The sequence below is a fragment of the Nyctibius grandis genome, chromosome 1 (assembly GCF_013368605.1).
Source record: "Nyctibius grandis isolate bNycGra1 chromosome 1, bNycGra1.pri, whole genome shotgun sequence".
Taxonomy (NCBI): domain Eukaryota; kingdom Metazoa; phylum Chordata; class Aves; order Nyctibiiformes; family Nyctibiidae; genus Nyctibius; species Nyctibius grandis.
The window spans coordinates 25,060,908-25,078,913 of NC_090658.1; the positions used below are offsets into that span (position 1 = coordinate 25,060,908).

The 18,006-nt window shown below is 50.5% G+C and overlaps 1 protein-coding gene across 1 annotated transcript in view; it reads right to left on the bottom strand.

Moving 5' to 3' along the window:
• Positions 1 to 14,476, bottom strand: part of VASH2 (vasohibin 2) — a 33,344-nt gene extending 18,868 nt beyond the window's left edge. The window contains exons 1-3 of the mRNA XM_068403495.1: positions 14,126 to 14,476; positions 8,779 to 8,867; positions 6,358 to 6,414 (exon numbers count right to left, since the gene is read on the bottom strand). Coding sequence (XP_068259596.1) covers positions 6,358 to 6,414; positions 8,779 to 8,867; positions 14,126 to 14,476 — 497 coding nt within the window. The remainder of the gene's footprint in view (positions 1 to 6,357; positions 6,415 to 8,778; positions 8,868 to 14,125) is intronic.
• Between the last annotated feature and the right edge of the window lie 3,530 nt (positions 14,477 to 18,006).

An 18,006-nucleotide genomic window follows, 5' to 3' on the forward strand; every position in this document is an offset into this window, starting at 1 on the left:
TTACAGCCTGTCATAGCCATTCCATGTCCCATTTATCCAAGTTAAAAATTATCTTTTCATTTGTAAACAAGCACTCTTTACACTCTGCCTGCAGTACAGAAGACAAATTAGAGTTACCCTGCCTCCTACATGCTCACAATCAGCCAGAGAAACCCCACTGCTGGAAGCAAGGAGCAGCTCCAGCGAGGGCACACAATGGGGCCCCTTCTTTCCCCACAGTGGCTCCTCAGTGCTGGTCGCAGCAGCAGCCACTGCAAAGCCCCGTCTCCATCCGGAGAAGCATTACATGTGGACAATGCATGGGACGTATCCACAAACAAGATGATCCGCTGAATTTCCTATCTTCTAACTCCATGGGTGGGGGCGGGGGGGAAGGTCACAGCTGATTATGAATGTGTATCAGAGGCAAGGAAAAGCTCAAGTTGTAAAGCTTCAAGCTTCAAGCCATATAGCGTGGTATATGCCTGGAACATGGTCCGAGGGACAGGGCCAGCATCTCCTCTTCAGGTCTACACCTACGCTGACCCTGCTGCCAGCAGGCAAACACAGTAACCGCACTGGAGCTGCCTTGTCACCACATGCAGCATCAGGTCTCCTAACACCTGCTTTTATAAGCTCACTGCTGTCATGATTTCAGGGTGTTGTCAGCATGGAGATAACATTAATGGCTCCACAGCCAGGGAGGGAGTCTTCAAAGTAATTGGCCTAAATGAGCAGTCAAATTACTACCGAATTACCTGTCACAGCAACACTCACACTATTTAAATACTAAGTTGTATTTAACACGCGCTCAGTTTGCAAGCCACATACGCGCTGGTTCTGAAGCACAGCTCTCCAGGACGCTATATGGTTATTAAGACAGATTTAAATCAAACAGGGGAGGCATTTTGCTTGCTTAAAAACACCCTGCCCGCTAGTGCACAGGTACCACAGCTGTCCCTTCTGAGGCTTGCGGCAGCCCTCGCTTCCCTTTACATAGCATCATCAGATAACTGGGCTTGGAAGGGACCCCGGGAGGCCCTCCTGTCCCATCTCCTGCTCAAAGCACCCAGGGTCCCAGAGCTGCAGCAGGTGCTCAGTGGCCACCCAGGACCTGGCAGCTCAGAAATGGCTACGGCCTCTGGACTGACAGGGCAATGAGGATCACTGCAAGGGGAGCATCGGTCAGGAGGCATCACCAATGATCAGCAAACAGGCATCCATCTGCACCCACAGGCAGGGCATGCCCTCGCGCACATCCATCCCAGAGTCCTGGGGAATACTCCGCAAACTGTTTGCTTTTTCCTCTGTGTTTGCAACACAGATCACAGGGTTTATGTGGATGACCCAGTTCAATAACCACTGAGAGAGTCTTCCGCTTTTAACAAGCTTGAGACGAAGTATAGCCTTAAACCCCGTGTTTGCATTAGAAGCAGAGCCTTTGGAGAATCCCCAAGCCACTGCTCTGCCCAAGGTAGCATAAGCCAAAGCTAAATCACTGCTCACAGATAATTTTCCAACCTACTTTTAACTGGTTTCTCAAAGGCTCGGGAACCCACCGGTTAATCTATCCTATACTTAACCTTGCATCTAAGAAGGTCCCCTAATGTTTAAACTTTGTTTTTTTGCAATTTAAATCAGAAGCTATTTCTGCTATCCACAGTGGGTATGGAGACTATGTATCATCTCTCCTCCTGCAACAGACATTTGTACATGCCACAGGCTGTAATCTACCCTCTCCTCTGTAAACATCAGAAAGCAGACACCAATTTTTTTTCCCCCCTTCTTTTTAATTCCCCTCTTTCTCTCACCCCAAATCTTCCCTTAGGTCATGTTTTCTAGACCTTGGGCAATGTTTGTTGCTTTCCTTTTGGACTCTCCCCACATCAAATGTCTTTTTTTTCTTTATGATCAGCTCCTTCTGTGCAAAACTAGCCTTTCATTCTCCATTGTGTGTTCCCACGGCTGGCTATTCCCAAATCCCTTCTCTTTATTTGCCCTTACTTATATACCTCCTGTTTGTTCCAGCCCAGCTCTCTCTTACCCTTTGAGATCACTCTGAATCCCCATTCCACCTTGCAAAGCCTTGTCACCTTGTCCAGCCTGGACCGCAAAGCACATCTATTAGCAAACAATTAGTCTTATCTGTACCATTAATGAAAAAACATTGACCCGGGACAGAGATTGCACACCTCAACTGACAAACTCTGTGAGGCAAGAGCAAGCTCTTGATTAAGTACCACTTTCTAAGTGCTGCTTTTCACCAGGTTGGGTCCTTACGTCAAAATAGTTTCACAGAATCACAGAATCAATCAGGTTAGAGGAGACCTCTGGGATCATCGAGTCCAACCATTGCCCTGATACCACCATGTCAACTAGACCATGGCACTAAGTGCCATGTCCAGTCTTTTCTTAAACACATCCAGAGATGGTGACTCAACCACCTCCCTGGGCAGCCCGTTCCAATGTCTAATGACCCTTTCTGAGAGTCCACACTTAGGAGGAAAGGTTGCCCATTACTTCCACCAGAAAGACTCCTACAGACTTCAATAAAATTTGTATTAGTGAGATCCTCCAGCATGTTTTCCACAAAGTTCTCCTACCCCAGGCCCATGTATTTGCATGAGGTCCATAAAATCTCCCAAGTTCTTCTAAGGCTCCTGGCAGTTTTATTCTTCCCAATGAAGCCAAGACAGAAGTGAAAGGCACCAACAGGAGCAAAAGGAGATAAAACAGCAGAGCAGCCACTGTTCTCATGAACCTTCTCAAAACCAGTTTGTTTCAATGTCAAAAGCACTTCTACCACATGCTGAACATAGCACCATATCTGTAACATTCTCCCTTCGTGAGAGAGCAGCAGATGTCCAAATGCCTTCTACAGTCTATTGTCTGGAAACGGTACGAGCCCATTTTTCTTTACGGCCCCATCAGCATTCCTTAATAACAGGCTGTGTTGGAACAGTATTATTTTCCGTTCCTCCTCTTCTCTGTTATTTGGTTGCATCGTTCCCACGTGACTGCTTCTATCACGCTCTTTTATTGCGATTGATTACCCATTATAGCTGCAGTCACTGAATATCTCTCCATCTTCACAGAGCAGCTTCTGAACTGTAATTTCTCAAAGCCCCCAGAACCTCCCCAAACATCAGTTTTCGCTTCAGTCATAGGACCCACTGACCAGCTGGCACTTAACTGGAGGGAACAGCGCAATACCACACCTACCTACAACCTCCCGATACTCCGTGGAGGCCAAAGATATTTGTTCCTCACTGTGGGTTGTGCCTGCATCCTTGAACAGAAGCTTGCAGAGAGCTTATTGCTCCTTGTAAAGCCAGTTACAAAAGTTTGTTGGCATTGAAGTCACAGTTACATATATTACTAGATATCCAGAAATACTTTTTTTTTTTCTAAAGCTCTTACATGATCTAAGCTTGGAAGTTTTAAAGGATGGCTATTTCAGTTAAAGGCACCATTTTTTATCAGAGCAGTTTTACCAACAAAAGCTGTAATACAGGTTTTGCCAGCATAATCCTGCAAGGGAAAAGGAAAACCAGCCTTATCGGTGTCTGAAACACCCTGTGTGCATATACACATCACACCTGTATCGGATCAGTAGAGCTGAACTCCATAGGGCGCGCTTTAGCTGCCTAGTAGAAAAGGGTACTTGGCGAAGCCTATGTGAAGGACATCACCCCGCGTCAGGAAATCTGTATACTCTACTGGCAAAGCACTCCTATGGTGGATGTAGCTACACCTGTAAATCTGGATTTTGTGCAAGTACAGCAAACCCAGGCAAGGTAAGATGCATTTTCAGACAGTTTGCCAGTACAACAGGAACACCACGCACAGTTTGCAGGATCACTTCTCTTACTACCCTGACTCGCACAGCTACGCCAACAGAAATCTAACATTTTCAAAAGTGTTATCTGTAGTCTAGACAAATCCACAGGGTGTCTGGCAGTCTAGAAGCAAGTTGATAGCTAAGTGGCTTTTTCTTAAGACAGACTGTAAATACTGAATTATAGCAAGCCTGTGTCCCTTAATGTTATGAGTTCCTATAGATAATTTATGCTTCTTCCTAAGCGTAGCCAGGCATTTTTATTTTCTCATGCATCACACCGATGCTGACAGTAAATCTCTATAATATCCAGTCCTCCCTCCATAATACAAAAACTCATTAATATGCCCCAGCTGCTTTACGACAGTTTCACATGAATTTATGAATATTCAATTTCTATCTAGTGCTCAGCTTCTTTGTGTCCGGCCACTGGTCTCTTGAAAAGAGGCTGCCAAAGATCTCGTAATACTTGCATTAGCTTTGAGCCTTCATTTTATGAAATAAGCAACATGTTTAATATCAATGAATCACAGCTCTGGGAATAGCCTCAACTTCCAAGAGCCAGTGGCAACTGGAGATGCTCAGCATCTTGCTCGATCAACTTGCAAATACAAACTTTGTCTTGCAGCAAGCGAGGCCTTTCACACCACAGAAGCTTGCTCAGGGCAGCGCTTGTCGCCTCGGCACAAGGCGCCTGTTGTCACCATGCTGGAAGTAGATTTCTTGCGAAGTCAAACACACCTCCCAGGAAAAAACTTGCAGGTGTGGGTGATTTTTCAGTTCTGATGAAAACTGGCCTGGCAGCAGGAATAAAAATCACCAAGGACAACTGCAAGAGAAGATATCCTCAGCTGGTATGATCAGCCACACACCCCAGATGAAAGAAAGGAAAGCATTCAGGGACACCTCAACATTACAGGGTGATCAACGCGTTATTCCCCTTCTCAAAGTTGAGAAACCAAGACAGGGCAAGCGCTCGAGCCCCACTGCAGTACGACAGGATCTGGGCAGCTAAGCATGCTCCTAACTGCTCCGCTACTCCTAGCGCTCCCATCCATCAGGTCAAGAAGCAAAGCAGCACAGGTCTTAGGATTTAACACTGGGCAAGTCCAGCATGCACCAGGTGCAGGCAACTGTGCCTAGCAAGCTGGCAGGAGCTGCCCTGAGGAGCTGGACAATTTCCAGGGGCGCTCTCCTTAACTCTCCAGAAGTCCTCATACCAAGTCACTCACAGAAGTCCTAACAGCAACAGGACAAGGAGAGAAGTCAGACACAAGTTCCCAAACAAACACTAAGGCAGGTAAATAGAGGAAATGGCACCACTTAGGAGAAGATCCAAAGCCACAGGTACATCTCCAGCTGTGAGTACTATATTAGTTCCCTTCCAGGAAAGAGTACCATCCTCATAAGCCAGGCTTTCATCCAGCCCAGGAGGACCCCAACCTTTCAAGTGGTGAGTGCTGAGCACAATTCACTTTCATCTTCCACTTCCTTGGAAAAAAGTAATGGGATAAATTTAAAAATGAGTGACCAGCCTGAAAATTTGTTTAAGCTTCTGTAAACTCATCTATCATTCAAGGCACAAGATTTCTTCTAAACTAGTTCCACCGGTGCAGTGAACATTACATAGAGAAAGGAAGTGGGAAAGATTGCTGTCAGCAAAATGAAAACCTGAAGCAGAGAGCTGCGATGGGAACTGGAATTTACAGTGATGGAGCATTAGATTAATAACACACAGATGGGGAGAGCTAGAGACAGGCCAGTCTACAGGAGTAATTGTATTCTGTTTATCTTAATTTCACCCTAAAATAAAAGCATAAAGTTGTCAATATCACTTCCCGCCCTAAAATGCTAATTTACTGGGTCCTATTAAAGAGCTGTCCTAAGTATGATGCAGTTCTTAGATGCAAGGGATGCCAGCTCTCTGTCACCAGGCTGCCTGCATACATGTTCATACTTGTATTGCACAACTCATCACCAACCAGCACGAGTCCACCACGTGGAAGGAACAGCAAGATGAGTGGCAATGGGAGAAGCAAGGCCATGACTTAAATGGTCCATCGTGACCCTCCAGGGGAAAGAACTGCGCCCAAGATGACATCAAAATCCTTGCAGCGTTTTGCGCAGTTGATCTCTTTCTACCATCAAAGGGCATTACAGCGCAACCAGAACATCAAGACTTACACAGTTTCCATAAAAACAGCCCAGCCCTACCAATGCAACACCTACAAGTGAGAAGTGAGAGTTTTCCCAAGCCTGTGCATTCAGCTTTGGCCTGCAGCTACGCAGCTCCCATGCGGCTGCTGAGCAAGACCAGCCCTTCCACTTGGTGGCTCTTGATGGGTCCATTTGCCACCTGGCAGCAAGCTGGAATCCTCCTTGCAAAGGCAGCAACATACGGAGTTTTGGCCCTGCCAGAGCAGCTGTGGCATGCGGGAGACAGCCCTCCCATGCCACGGTGCTACAGTGCTTCATGCCAGCTGATCACCTTGGGCATTTATGTGGGACGAGGGTACTAGACCACTTCCAGAGACACTTACCCACTTAGAGGTCTGTTTTTTCTAATCTCGAAGAACTGTGTTCCTGTGTGATTGTATCTGAATTTTGACTGTTAAAGGAAAGTCACATGAAAAGTCAAACAATAAAATAACTGCTCAAAATGTGGATTTCAGTTCCGATTTCCTGTTGAAACATAAAACAAGTCATAAAAGCCATTGACTCTCAGACGTGAAACCCTGGCATTTGAAATAAAGCAATTTTTTCACTTGTCTTTTTATATGACATATTAACTAGCATTAGGTGGGGAGTCAAGCAAAAAGGTTGGTTGTCTAAAATGACACTTAAATTTAGCATTTGAGGGTTATGAATTCTCTTTTCTTCTAGGTCCCACTCACTATGAGGTTACAAGTTAAAAAAAAGTCTCCCATTTGGGCAAGAGAAAGCTTTGATAGTCTACCCAAACCAATCAACATCGCTCATGGTTTGAAAGCACTTACTTCCTTTTTAAGTTTTTAACTCTGTCAGCCACATAGCTCACGTATGACCTGTAAACCAAAAGCACAGAAGGTGCATCCATTTATAGCTAGGAAATATAAATCATTCACTAAAAAATGCACTTGAAATGGAAATAACCAGCCAAGTGCAACTCAAGAACATTAGTTAACACTATGAACATAGGAGAAAAGTTCATCACAAAGGATGCCAGCAGGTGGTCACCCATCAACCAAACCTCAGCACTGCTTGCCTAGGAGTGCAAGCTACCATGCAGCAGCAGCATCACCAAAAGCAGCCTCTTCCCTGCTCCTTGAGCAGAGCTGTTCAAGCAGTAACGCAGTAAATCAGATCAGGAAACTGACCTGTCCAGTAAAAACAAAAAAAACCCCACCCCAACAACAACACAAAATTTAAAAAAAAAAAAAAATATCACTCCATCCACTTACTTTTGCTAAGTTATTTTTCCAGCTGAATTCATTCTCCAGCCTCATTCCCAATAAGGCCACAAGAACATTCACACCAGCAAAACTGTGGTGGTGAGAAACAGGTGACCCCGTGGAGGCAAAGGGTACCTTGCAAGGCATAAATAGCACAGCTGCTGGCTGTATAGCCATGGTCTAAAGAAAACTCCAGCTCGCACCAGGATGCTCTGAACTGACTTCAATTAGAGTTCAGAGTTCTCCAGAAACAAGGCTTTGCTTCCCTCCTGCCTTCAAAACCTAATTCACAAGGCCCTTTCAGAGTGCTCTCAACAAAGCACACAGCCTCTTTTAGCCCTCAAAGAAAGCCCAGATCCTGTTCCCCAGCACACTTTGAAGCTTTTCTGAACACAGATCCAAACCTCGTGCCTAAGGCCTGCTCTTGCTACGTAGCAGCATACAGGATTTCAAGACCTCTGGAGGAAGAAAAAAATATATATAATTTTCAGAGCTCTCTGTGGCATGGTCTCCTCTCTGGCACAACCTCACTGAGCAGCAAGCCTCTCGTCCTGCCCAAGTGGCCGACATGCAGCAGAGACATGCGCCATCCCCCTGCAGAGCAGGCTGGCCCCAGTCTCCCTCCCCATAGCAGCTGCTGCAGCTCCAACCCCTGCTGCTGCCTTGATCCCAACCGCTGCTCCCCAGCAGGCTAACCACGCCTGCTATTTTTGGATGCTCTTCCAGCTGCCACCCGTATCCTTTCTTAATTATTACCAGGACTTAACATTCATTCCTCATCCTCACCACTTCCCCACCCACACACACACATGTACACACACAAAAAGGGAGAGTTTAGAAAAAACGAAAGCAGAGAGAAGAGCAGAATCTGGGCCAGCCACCGTCTCCTCTGACATTATTTGTCAGCAATGGAAACGGTCAGGTATTAGGCATGAGGCAGCGACAGGGAGGCTGGATAGATGTGTACATCTCTGATGAACTCCCCAAGTGAGGTGGGACACCTGGAAGGGGGGATTCCTTTGGCCAGTTCCTGTGCCACAGGCAAGCCTGCCCACCTTGGGGTCAGGACAGCTGCTTGCACCCCCCACCCTAATGACAGGCACCCCCTGCAAGCTGAGCATGTAGGCAGCCCTCAGGGAGACCACAGGGGCTGCCGGGGCAGGGGGAGAAAGGGTTTGCCACAACACCAGCTCCCCCTTAGTCACTTTATGACAAGATGCCATATTATGTCTCCAGGCATCACAATCCGATCATAATATCCTCATAAACCAACTTCAAAATAAGCATTTCTACTCCCACCGTCACTTCAGTTAAATTCTTCAGTATCATTTAATGTTAATTATACCTCCCAGAGGATTGCTGTGACAAGCTCAGTGCTGCAGGCTCTATCACAAATCCTTAGAGGCATCCTCTCACCTCCAAATAATCCCAAGCCCTCGCAACCAGCTACTGCTTCAGTAAACCCCCTGTTAATTCATGCCAGGCACAAGACAGCCTTCTCTCTGGAGACCGTGCACTGGAGAAGGATACTGCAGCATCTTCATGTAGGTCTGTATTGCCTGAAGCCATTCTGGGATCGACATGGAGAGCTTGTAGTTTGGCATCGGCGGCACTGAGGGCTGGACACAGAAAGAAGATAAAGAGGTTAGACAGTTACCGCACCCTGCAGAGCAGATAAGTGATTTACTTGGGCAGCAGCACACGCTTAGTGCAACGCAACATGGCAGCACAGATGGCTCGAACCCCATGTGAACTCAAGCATCAGACAAAGTCATCCTGCTGACGATGGGAGCTGCCTGTGCACCGGAGCCAGCCCCATCCCTGCCAGTCCGGAGAGTCCAGGGCAGGCCCCTGTTACAGCAGGCTGCTTGTCCCGGCCACCGAGTCCCTCAAACACTGCCCTGTGTGGGCAGGCAGTCCAGCACGGAAGGTCAACGCTTCCCATTTTTCCCCTCTAGCACAGGGCAGTTTGGGAGAGCAGAGTCCCAGCACTGGCTCTGCTGTCCTCCCTCCTTTGAAAAGCCATTTCGAGTCTAATTTTTGGTTTCCTCTACCACGAGAGAAAGATAAAAGGAGACAAGGATCCCAGGCTGCGTAATTTCCCATCTGCCGCCTGTCAGCAGCACGCTCGCTGGGCAGGGAGCGCGTGATACCTAGAAGACCACCTGAGACCCAGATATTCAATATTAAGACATTTAAAGATATAGACTGGCACCGTAATGGGATTTTTCCAAAATCCCATAAGACATCTGCTTGTGCCTAAGCACTTTAAGAAGCCAGGCCCTCAATCTGTATTTAATCCCCACAGCTACATTGCTCCTGAGCCTGTAACCTCACAGGAAAGGGGCAGGGCCTTGTCGCAAGTCCCCTTATTTTAAGGGCGTAACCGCAAAATACAGGGTCAGCATGTGTTAAAACGGGCAGCATGGCTAAGAAAAGTTAGTATAATTCTCACAAACATAACTGAGGAAGCAGTTTATTTAAATATTAATGCAGACCCAAATTCAGGAACCAACAACTTGTCCAGCAGTGACGAAAGCACAAAGGAAAGTGTGCGGCGTCTGCGGGCCCATGACACCGTTACAATAGTTTGTAGATTATAAAGTGAAATATCACTGCTCTAAAGACACCTCAAATCAGCAGTTACAGATAAGAAAAGCAAGTTCAGGTGGTACAGGGTCATCTCTGCCACACAGACTGCCCTTCCCACCTCCAGTACAATGGAGGGATTGTACGTTTGCTTTCAGAGAACGAGCACTGATAATCCCAAGACAACCAAAACCCAGCATTTACTACATGTAGCTAGTCACTACAGTCAAATAGTAAACACACTTCAGAGAAGGGAAAAAACCCAGAATAGAGACTCCTACATTACTCGCACACAGAAACGTATTTTAAGTGGCAAGGAGACAGATGGCCAGGCCTCCAGCACGTTGCCGCCATCCCCAGCACCACACGGGAGACAACCACGTACACGGGTTTTCTCTCCAAACAAGTGGGAGTTACAAGCAAGCTTCATTAATGCTTCTTAATCACAATTTCCACACCTAACCTCTTCATTAGAGGCAATTTTTTTGTTTCATGAGTTCCTTCCGCCCGCAGTCCCTTTGGTCCGGATGAGTTATTCATCCGTGCCCCCCAGCACTAAGGCAGGGCTGGACTCCACGCACCAGACAGGGCTCGAGCTTCAGAAGCAGCCAGCGGCTGAAGGAGGGAATTAAGGCAGGCCTGTCACAGCTTCCCAGGGGCAGCAGTCATTCCTGCTCCGATATAAGGACTCCTTTTCTTCAAAGATAAAAACCTCTAGGTGCACACATTGCACAGACACAACACAACACGCCGATGCAATGGGAGTCCCAGACAGTGAGGCCTGGCTGCGGCAGAGCGGCTGGGGGGATAGCACCCCTTTCCCAGCCCTCCATAACATGGTGGCCCCTGCCCTCGCCCAGCTGCAGGGCGGGACAGCATCCCATAGGGACCGCACCAGTACGCAGGGACGCAGCCCTTGCTGTAACCCACAGCGGCCACCCTCGCCATGGGGGTCAGGTTTGGACCTCCAGGCAAGGTGCTTTCCTGTCTCAAAGGCAGAGGACGATCGCATTAGCCACCAGGCACACTTGGGTAAAGAGAACCAGTGTTTTCCCAACAGCAGACACATATCGCATCACCTGTCTGTTAAAGTTACCCCAGCAGGCCTGCCGAGCCTGAAGGCACAAGTCCCTCCAGATCTCAGGCAACAAGGGAGAAGCTGCCATCAGTTTTCCCCCATGCAGGACAGCCCACTGCTCTCTTTCCAGTGCCGGGCAGGCAGTACTCAGCACTAGGCCGCCAGCCAGGCCAGGCTGCAGCGAGCGACCCACCGCTCCTGCTCCCTCCATATAAAACCATTTTTTCCCCAAAAATTCCTGCCCCAGCTGCAGAAGCACCGATCCTGGGTGCCCATCCAGCACCGAGCAGAAGCCAGGGCTGCACGATACCACAAGTGAAGGAAAGCACGACGTCGTCGTGGTTGAGGCTGCAGCCCTCCAGCTGCCAGTGCACAGCCCAGCACAGCAGCCAGGAGCTGGCGAGGGTTTGTAGCAGGATGCCAGAGCCACCCAGAGAATATGCAGACACAGCACTACAGACCATGAATTTATAAAGCAAGTGAAATTCAGAGACAAGACAGATGAAAGGGCCTTGACCTTTGATCAGTATTTCCAAGCAGTGGCAGCTCCAGAGAAGCAGAGCCACTGTAGGATAAGACCTTGTGGCAGAGCTGGAGACCATCATCCTGTGGCTGGAAACACTGTAGTCTCAGTTCATCACAGACATCCTGTGTGAAACTTGTCTTGCCTGAGTCCAGCGTGTCTCATTTAATGACCAGAAAGCTATTTTCTGCTAACTTGCCCTGCAAGTATGCTGTTACTTAGCATGGATGAAGCTGGCAGGCTAGAGCCCTCAAAGTTGGTGAGAGGTTTAATTCATTAAGATCTGCAAATATCTCCAAGATCACAGACCATGTAAAGGATTGCACAGCCCTTCCAAACTGGGAGCCCACACCCTTGCCAGACCTCAAGCCAAAAGCCAGAGGTGGGGGGGTGCAACCAAGGGATGCTTCAGGTTCCAAAACTGCCCCCCTTGCAGACAAGCCAGCTTTTTATGAGGACTTCCTCCTGGGAGAGATGCAACCCTGCACCCCTGCAGTTTGCATTTGTTTCAGTAAGGACAACCTTACGAATACAGTAAGAAGCTACTTACCGCCCTACGTATATGATCGCTGAGACTAATACCAAGATGACTAGAGCAATCAAGTGGAGCTTCTTGGGGAGGGGATGAAAACTCTCTCACATCACTAGGAATTAAGAACAGATCAGATGCAAAAATGGAGCAATTGCACACACCACTCGCTCAGCCTCCACCAACTACCAATACAAGTGGATTATAAGCCATCTTTTCACAGGCCCAAGTTTCTCTTGTTGCTCCAGATCAGCACTATCCAGTCTTTTGCAGGGTGCCACATACTCAGCAGCACAAGCTAATTAAAAAAGCTGCACCATCATTTAAGAAGCAATGCTCCCCTCACATTCCTATTCTGACCCAGAAATTACCATCACAACTTTAGCAACCCACCACTGCTTTGCAGCAAACAAACCTGCTCCTACCTTTCATTTGCCCACCTGAGCTGTGTTGGCCTTAATAAGAACCAGGTGATCCCCAAACTATCCTCTGACCCCAGAGGTCCCAGGCTTAGCCAGCAAGAGCTTATTAGTCACAGGGGATGCCAGGCCCTTCTGCCCTTGAAGTTAATCACTGTGACAGGGAGTTTGCTGCCGTACAGTGCTGGAGGAACTCAATACAACTCTTCTACGGCACCCTCCACTGATCAGCAACCAGTAACTAACATGAAGTGATTTAGCCAAGCAGATTTCAAAACATTTTCCCTCCTACCCAGCTTCAGCACATGCCCCACCAAGTCAGCCTCGTGCTTCGGCACTGGGGAAGAAGCCATGGGCAACGCTTTCCAGGATGCTCTGGCAGGCAGCATGCCAGCACGCTGGAGCCACTGGCGTGCCTCTTGCCAGATGCTTTGTCAGTCACTAGAGGTATCACCAGTCAGAGTCACTTGCTTTAGAGCTGGGAAGTAAGGGAAGGAAATCAAGTCCAGCATGTGCTTTGCCATATCGTAACACCAAACAGATCTGCAGGCCGTTTAGACTAGTGTGAGCTGGCCACACTGCTGAAACGAGAGGTTCAGCCCTCTCCCTGCCCCTTCACTTCTACCTCAAGCACTTGTGCAAGTATGAGATGGACCACACCAGGCAACTGCAAACAAACCCAGCAAAAACAGATTCTTTAGCTCGATCTGCTCCCCCATCCAAACAAAGGCTGGTGCCAGCACGAGGGAAGCAGAGGAACAGAGAGAAAGGGATTGCCCCTTTTGCACTTATGCTGTACTAAACATTGCAGAAGAGAGATGAAAGGCCTTTTCAGCTTGCATCTTATTTGACAAGCACCTTTGCAACATGGCCCTACTCAATATACTTTCAACTTCTCTGTGCACATAATTTTTCCTTTCTACCCTACGTAAAGAACAAGCACATATCACTGACAACCTGGACCACGACAACGCCAGCCCAACCACCTCACCCCAGCATGCAGAAGGGTACGAAAAGGTCAGCTCAGATTAATGCTGTTCAGTGGGAGGAGCTAATCAAGCTCAAAGTCTGCCAAAGCCAACAGCGTTAATGACACTGTGATCAGTATTGCAGTGCAATGGTGAGAAGCCTTGGAACATCAGCAGACAACGTTTTTTTTGCTGGCTGGCGGAAAAAGAAAAAATTCGGGTCAGGCAGAGCTGTTCGGAGCTTGTATTGAGGAACTTACAAGACAAAAGTGTTTGGAATCCTTCCATGTACTGGAAATGAGATGTCCGAGTTTTAAATCCCTTGCTACATTTAAGGAGCAAGGCTGTGTTTTAGGAAATGCCTGTGTTCCAAAGAGCTGAGCACAATGTGCTTTAAATTGCACAACGCTTCATTCAGTCCCCGAAGATTTCTTTTAAGTCTTGTTTTCCGCTTTTTCCTCCCCCAGATAAAAGAATAATTTTATTCCTACTTCTTTCGCAAGGCTCCAGCCCCTAAGCATCCCGTGTCCCACGCCCCGTACCCGTTTTGTGCGCTCCCAACAGCGGACGCTCCCACTTTCCCCTCGCTGCCCCTCGCAGCGGGCAGGGGCCCAGAGCATCCTCAGGGCTGAGGCGCGACACCCTCCCGCCCAGCCCTTGTGTCTCCCCGTCCCCTCGACGCCCACAAAACCCGGCAGCCGCGGAACACCCGGGTCCGGGCCCTGCGGCACCCCCTCGGTTTCTAAGGGGCAGACGGGGGCTTCGCCTTACCGGAGCCAGGCGGGCGGCGCTCCGGATGGCCGCCGCCACGGCGCCGCCGTCGGGGTGCACCCGCTCCACGTGCCCCCACATCCGCTCCCAAGTCTGCCCGTCCATAGGGAACCCGCTCTTGTTCACAAGGAACAGCGACCCGCCGTCCCGCTGCTCCTCCTCCTCCGAGCCGCCGCCGCTGCCGCCGCCGCCGCCGCTCCCGCTGCCACCGCCGCCCGCCGCCCGCGGCTGAGCACTCCGCGGCCGGCCCCCCGCCCGCGGCTGGGCGCTCCGCGGCCGGCCCCCCGCCTTGCCCACCGCCGCACGGCGGGCGCTCCCGGGGCTGCCGCCGCCCGCCGCCGCGCCCGTCATGGCCCCGCGGCGCGCCCGGGCTCGGGCATGGCCGCGGGGACCGCTGTCGGGAGGTGCTCCGCGGCCTCACCGCCGCCCGGGCTCTCTCTATATATATATGAAATATATATATGTGTGTGTGTGTGTGTGTATTACGTGCGGCGGAGGAGGCTGGGCGCGGGGAGGGCCCCCTCCCTAGCGGCGGGCGCCCGGCCGCCCCGCGGCACAGTAGCTCGCTTGTCCCGAGCGCCCCGGCCCGGCCCCAACCGCGCTGGGGGCGCGCCCCGCGCCGCGCTCCATGCCGCCGCGTTACCACGCTACCGGCCGCCCGCCCTCGGCGCGCTCCTATTGGCGGTCGCAACAAAGAGGGGCGGGGCTCGGGCAGCGGGACAAGCCGTGACTGGCGGAGACGCTGACGCGAGGCGCCCCCTGCCGGGCGGCCTGAGTCACCGGAGCGAGGCGGCGCAGGCTGAGCCCTTTCGCCCGCAGCCCCCGGCGTGGGGCTGGGGATCCCGGCCCGGCCCGGCCCGGCCTGCCCTGCCGTGCCGTGCCGTGCCGTGCCGTGCGTCCTGACCCATGCTCCGTCAAGATCAAACTCTTCATCGAAGAGGGCTGGGCTGTTCCGTTCTTCCTAACAGAGCTGGAGAATTCATTGTTAACCATTGAGTGTTACGGTGATGGCAGCGAGGTCCCAGCTTGAAGGCGAGGGCTGCTGAGAAAGGCTACAGGGCTCTCCTGTCCGGTGGGCAAAGGAGCGCCCCAGACCGGGGGGAGTCCCACCCCAGGGATGAGTGGCTCTGATCTCATCACAGCCCGCAGCCTCCCTTTGCCACGGACGGCTCATGGTGGTGCTTGTCCTCCAGGGGAATATATCCTGTGCTAGCGGTGGGAGCGCTGGGTGCTTGATCCCTGAGCAAGAGGGAGGGCAGTCACAGTGCGGCCTTCCTCTGGGTGTTTTGCTACCACACAGGCTGCCAGACTGGTTCATGACTCAGAGCACAACCCGTTACTCAGGGATATGCACAGCAGCGATGTCCTGCCTCAATCCCCTGCGGCAGTCAGAGGTACCTGCCTCGCGCACCTGCATGTACCGCTAACACCACAGAAACAACAGTCTCTGTCCTCCTCTGCCTGTGCCCGGTGTGGTGGAGCTGTGGATGAGAGCAACAGGGAACCTGTCTCTCCCCCGGGGCTTTGCCTAGCCATGTTGGTGGCCTTGCAGCACCTCGCGGGCAGACCGTTCCCTGGCTGCTGCTGCCATGTCCACCACTTGGTTCAGTTCCACGATGCTTATTTCCATGTTGGAAGGGGATTTTTTAGCTCTTTATATCAAGCACAACAGCGTCAACCTAATACAACTCCTAGAGGTGACTCCCCATCAGAAATAAATAATAGACTGAAAAATGTTGTTCCCTTCCCCTGCCTATGCACTCAGATACTGCTGCCACTCTGATCTCCCCTGCTCCCAGCCAGGCTAGGCGCGTACCTGTGCAGTTGCAAGTACTGATTTTCATCTCTCACCATAAATAAATCTATCCAGCGCCCTAATCAGCTTCCTGAAGGCTCTTGGGAGCCACGGGTGTATGTTGAGTTGCTAATCTCTCTCCGCAGGAGTTGACATCTCTGAGAGTCCTACCAGTAATCTTCCTTGACACATCCTGGCCGAATGGTATGCCTGAATCTCACCAGGTTTAACCTAAGAGAGGCCAGAGAAAGGCTGTTCCATCAGCTAAAGCAAACCAAGGGCTTCAGCTTACACAGCTTGTCCAGTGTCAGCTTTCAGTCCAGGAGACTTTGGTCTAGGGAGCCCCCCGAGCTGAATGTGCAGGCTCAGTGTGTAAACGGCAATGCAATCTAGGGGAGAGGAGGAAAGGTTAGACTGGGTTTAGACCTGCTGTGAAGTCTTCACCCTCTCGGCTATGTCCTGCATTTCCCTAATGATCAGGCAAACACGGCAATTGGAGGGCAAATGTGCCTCCATGCTGGCCAGAGGTAATCCGCACCCCCCAGCTGGGTTTTGGAGCAGGATCCCAGGGGAAGCGCAGTCCCTCTCTCCTCCTGGAGTGCAGATGAGGCTGCACATCAGCAAGATGTGAGAGCACCTAGATGAGCTCCAGATGGGAGCTGATGAAGCACAGAGACCCAGAGAAGCTGCAGATGGCTACAGCCACGGAGGTTAGGGCCCTCAAGGAGCAGAGGGAGGCTCAGGCAAAGCAGCACGAGGAAAGGGAGGCTGAGAAAATCTGCAGATTCACTAGAGCAGAGCCAGGGGAAAGCTTGGAAATCATTCAGACCTGGATCTTAGGACTAATGGGACTGTGCAGGTGGTGGCAGCCATGTGTGAGAAGCCCAGGGGCACACTGCGTGTGACAGAGCCTGGAGCGCTGGGATCACGCAGCAGAAAGTCATCATCAAGGATGCTGATACACAAGCTGGCAGTCACGTAAGTCCCAGAGCCTTGTTCACTCTTGGAACAGGCAACCATGGTGAGGCTGCCACAGCCTCACTCAGTGCTGTTCCACTGCCCAGAGCAGCCAGGAACACTTAGATCATCCTACACCCACCCACTTCTTAGCCACCCTGTAAGGGTGAAGACCAGAATGATGCTACGTGCTTTGCAGTTCAAAGCCTTCTGCATCCACCATGCCAGGGCATGGTCCATGCCAGAGGAAAGGACTCTCCCTGGACAGACAGGTAAGGGGCACAGCAAGGTTGGGACACCATAGCCCTGTCCGTAGCAGCCCTTTGCAGCACCCAGACTCCCTCTGATCAGGACCAAAAGAAAAAAAATCTTACCAGCTCCTCCTTGATGCTCAGGCTGAAGAGAGACAAGTTGAACTCCCAGAGGCCACCCAGTGTGTCCAAGGCCAGCTGTGGGCTGGACAGGCAGGGCAGAATTTAGCCGAGGTCCTGAAGCTAACGGCAACTTTAAAACAACAGCTTAAGGGGATAAAAGCAGAGTCCCCAAATCTCTACAGCTAAGGGAAAGCCTTAGTTACCCTCTTCTCAGCTACAAATTAAGAGTAAAAATAGAATAATGCTGCCTTGGTTTAGCCCAAGCCCTCACTGATGTTAGTTATGAACAGCCATTCAAGATGAGTAAGAGCAGGGTGGGATATGCAGCATGCCCCCCCGCATCCCCCCAGCATCCCATGGCTTTCACCTTGTGGGACCACCTAATTTTGCTATTGTAACTCTCAGCAGAGCCGCCTTGTTCCCCACTCTGTTCAGAGCTCTTCCTCCACCCTGCCGGTGCTGCCCTTCCCCTCGCACCCAGGCTGCTGCCCAGCCTCTGCTCCAGTGACAGTCTCTTTTAATTTTGAAATCCCATCACTTTGCATGGAAGTACCTTTCTAAAGCTAGCTCTGAATAACACCTCCAATCTACGGTCTTGTTCGTAGTGAAGCGCTTGTTGCTACCACAGCTGCTTTCCAGGTGAAAGGAGCTTATTTGATCATAAAATCATGTAAGAGGGTTTTAACCTTCATTATTTCCAATTGCAGACTCATTTAAATGCAGCATTCAAAAGGCCCTGCAGCACAATTACACAA